General features: G+C 64.5%; 1 protein-coding gene across 1 annotated transcript; it reads left to right on the forward strand.

The window, feature by feature from the left end:
• The first annotated feature begins 93 nt into the window (after nucleotides 1–93).
• Nucleotides 94–1740, forward strand: LOC105310629 (receptor-type tyrosine-protein phosphatase S-like). Its single transcript, XM_011386777.2, has 2 exons — nucleotides 94–223; nucleotides 900–1740. The coding sequence occupies exons 1-2, from the start codon at nucleotides 104–106 to the stop codon at nucleotides 1332–1334; spliced, it is 555 nt and encodes a 184-aa protein (XP_011385079.1). The 5' UTR covers nucleotides 94–103; the 3' UTR covers nucleotides 1335–1740.
• The last annotated feature ends 14 nt before the right edge of the window (nucleotides 1741–1754 follow it).

Consider the following 1754-nt stretch of genomic DNA (forward strand, 5'->3'; position numbering starts at 1 on the left):
AGGGGGGACTCCTGGAAGTCGGGCGCCCTCTGCGGGGTTGGGGGGACCGCTCTCATCCTCCCCCATTTCTGTCTCTCTGCCTCCCCCAGTGCCTGGCCAGCCCATGAACTTCCGGGCCGAGGCCAAGTCGGAGACGAGCATCGGGCTCTCGTGGAGCCCCCCACGGCAGGAAAGCGTCATCAAGTACGAGCTCCTGTTCCGGGAGGGCGACCACGGCAGAGAGGTACCTGGGGAGCGGGGGAGGAGGTCAGGCAGAGTGGGGGACCAGGTGGGAGGCGGGCAGAGTGAGGGGGAATGGGCGGGGCTGGGCAGAGCATGGGGCCGGGTGGGAGGCAGGTGGGAGGGGGCAGAATGGGGGGCCGGGAGGCGGGGTGGAGGGGGGGCCGGTGGGAGGGGGCGGCGCTCACCTGGCTCCCTCCCGAGCGCCCTGCGCTTCCCCGGCCCTTCCCCAGCGCTGACTGCGGGGCGTCCCTCCCCGTCTCTGCCCCTGCCCCCTCATCTTCCCGCCTCTGTTCCTCTCTCTCTCTTCCTCTGCCCACTTTTTCCTCTCCTCTCCTCTCTCCTGCATCTCTCTCCGTCTCTGTAATTCCTCGTCTCCGCGTGTCTTTCGATTCCTCCTTATCTGTCTTCCGTAATCCCCGTGTCTGTTTATGCCCATTTCCGTCTCTCTGTGTCTGGGTTACGTCTCTCGTCACCTCTGCGTTCGTTTCTGTCCGTGTCTGTGTCCGTTCCTCGGTCCCTGTTTCTCTGTCTGTCCCTCTGTTTTTTTCTATTTCTCTGTCTCCATCTCTCTCTCTCTGTGTCACTGTCTGTCTCTCTCTCTGTTTCTCTGTATCTGTCTCTCTGTCTCTCTCCATCTCTCTCTCTCTCTGTCTCTCCCTCCCTGCCCCTGCTCCCAGGTCGGGAGGACCTTCGACCCGGCCACGGCCTTCGTGGTGGACGACCTCAAACCCAACACGGAGTACGCCTTCCGCCTGGCGGCGCGCTCCCCGCAAGGCCTGGGCGCCTTCACGTCGGTGGTTCGGCAGCGCACGCTGCAGTCCAGTAGGTGTCTCGTGGACCCCACCCTCATCTGTGGGGGGGACCCTCGGCCAGCGCAGATGTCCTGTGCGTGCACTGACCTGGGCAGAGCCTGCCGCAGCGGGTGGGGGGTGCCTCCGGCCGACCCCGCCTGGCTCCTCCACCTCGGACACGTCCACGGGCACGGGGCTCGGGTGTGGGGTCCCGCAGAGTCCAGTTCCCTGTCTTCCTGGGGGACGAGACGCGGCCGTTTTGTGGCTTCGCCCCTAGTTGGGGAGCAGTCGCTGACTGCGCCTCTCCACTTCTTCGCCTGAATTTGGGGCTAACTGAATGGCCACATGGTACCCATTTCCCAGGAGTTTGGAGGGGTACATGAGGCTATTCTAGCTCACACCCCCAAGATGGCAAAGGGCACAGAGACCACCCCACCTCCCCAGGTGGCCCTCCCTTCCCCGCAAGGCATGGTCCCCGCTACCGAGGGCAGGGGCAGCGGAGGTCAGAGCTCGTGCTGGATGTGGGGGTAGAGCAGAGCCCAGTACAGGACTCTCCAGTTCCTAGACTTTTTCGCTGTGCCTGCCTGGCCTGCCTGTCCCAAACAAGTCACCTTTTGGCCAGGACACCGCAGCTGGCAGCTGGCGCTGGGCCACACCATGGCCCCCGCCACTGCCTTCCCTGCCTGCTCCAAGCTTGAGGCCTAAGCAGCCCTTTCCCCTCTCTGCTCCCTCCTCTCTGCT

The sequence above is a fragment of the Pteropus vampyrus genome, unplaced genomic scaffold (genome assembly GCF_000151845.1).
Source record: "Pteropus vampyrus isolate Shadow unplaced genomic scaffold, Pvam_2.0 Scaffold7689, whole genome shotgun sequence".
NCBI lineage: Eukaryota > Metazoa > Chordata > Mammalia > Chiroptera > Pteropodidae > Pteropus > Pteropus vampyrus.

Bases quoted from the DNA above. Each gene is read 5' to 3' on its own strand.
- LOC105310629 (XM_011386777.2), top strand. From the start codon at position 104: ATGAACTTCCGGGCCGAGGCCAAGTCGGAGACGAGCATCGGGCTCTCG. The intron at 224-899 runs GTACCTGGGGAG...CCCTGCTCCCAG, and splicing joins AGGGCGACCACGGCAGAGAG to GTCGGGAGGACCTTCGACCC.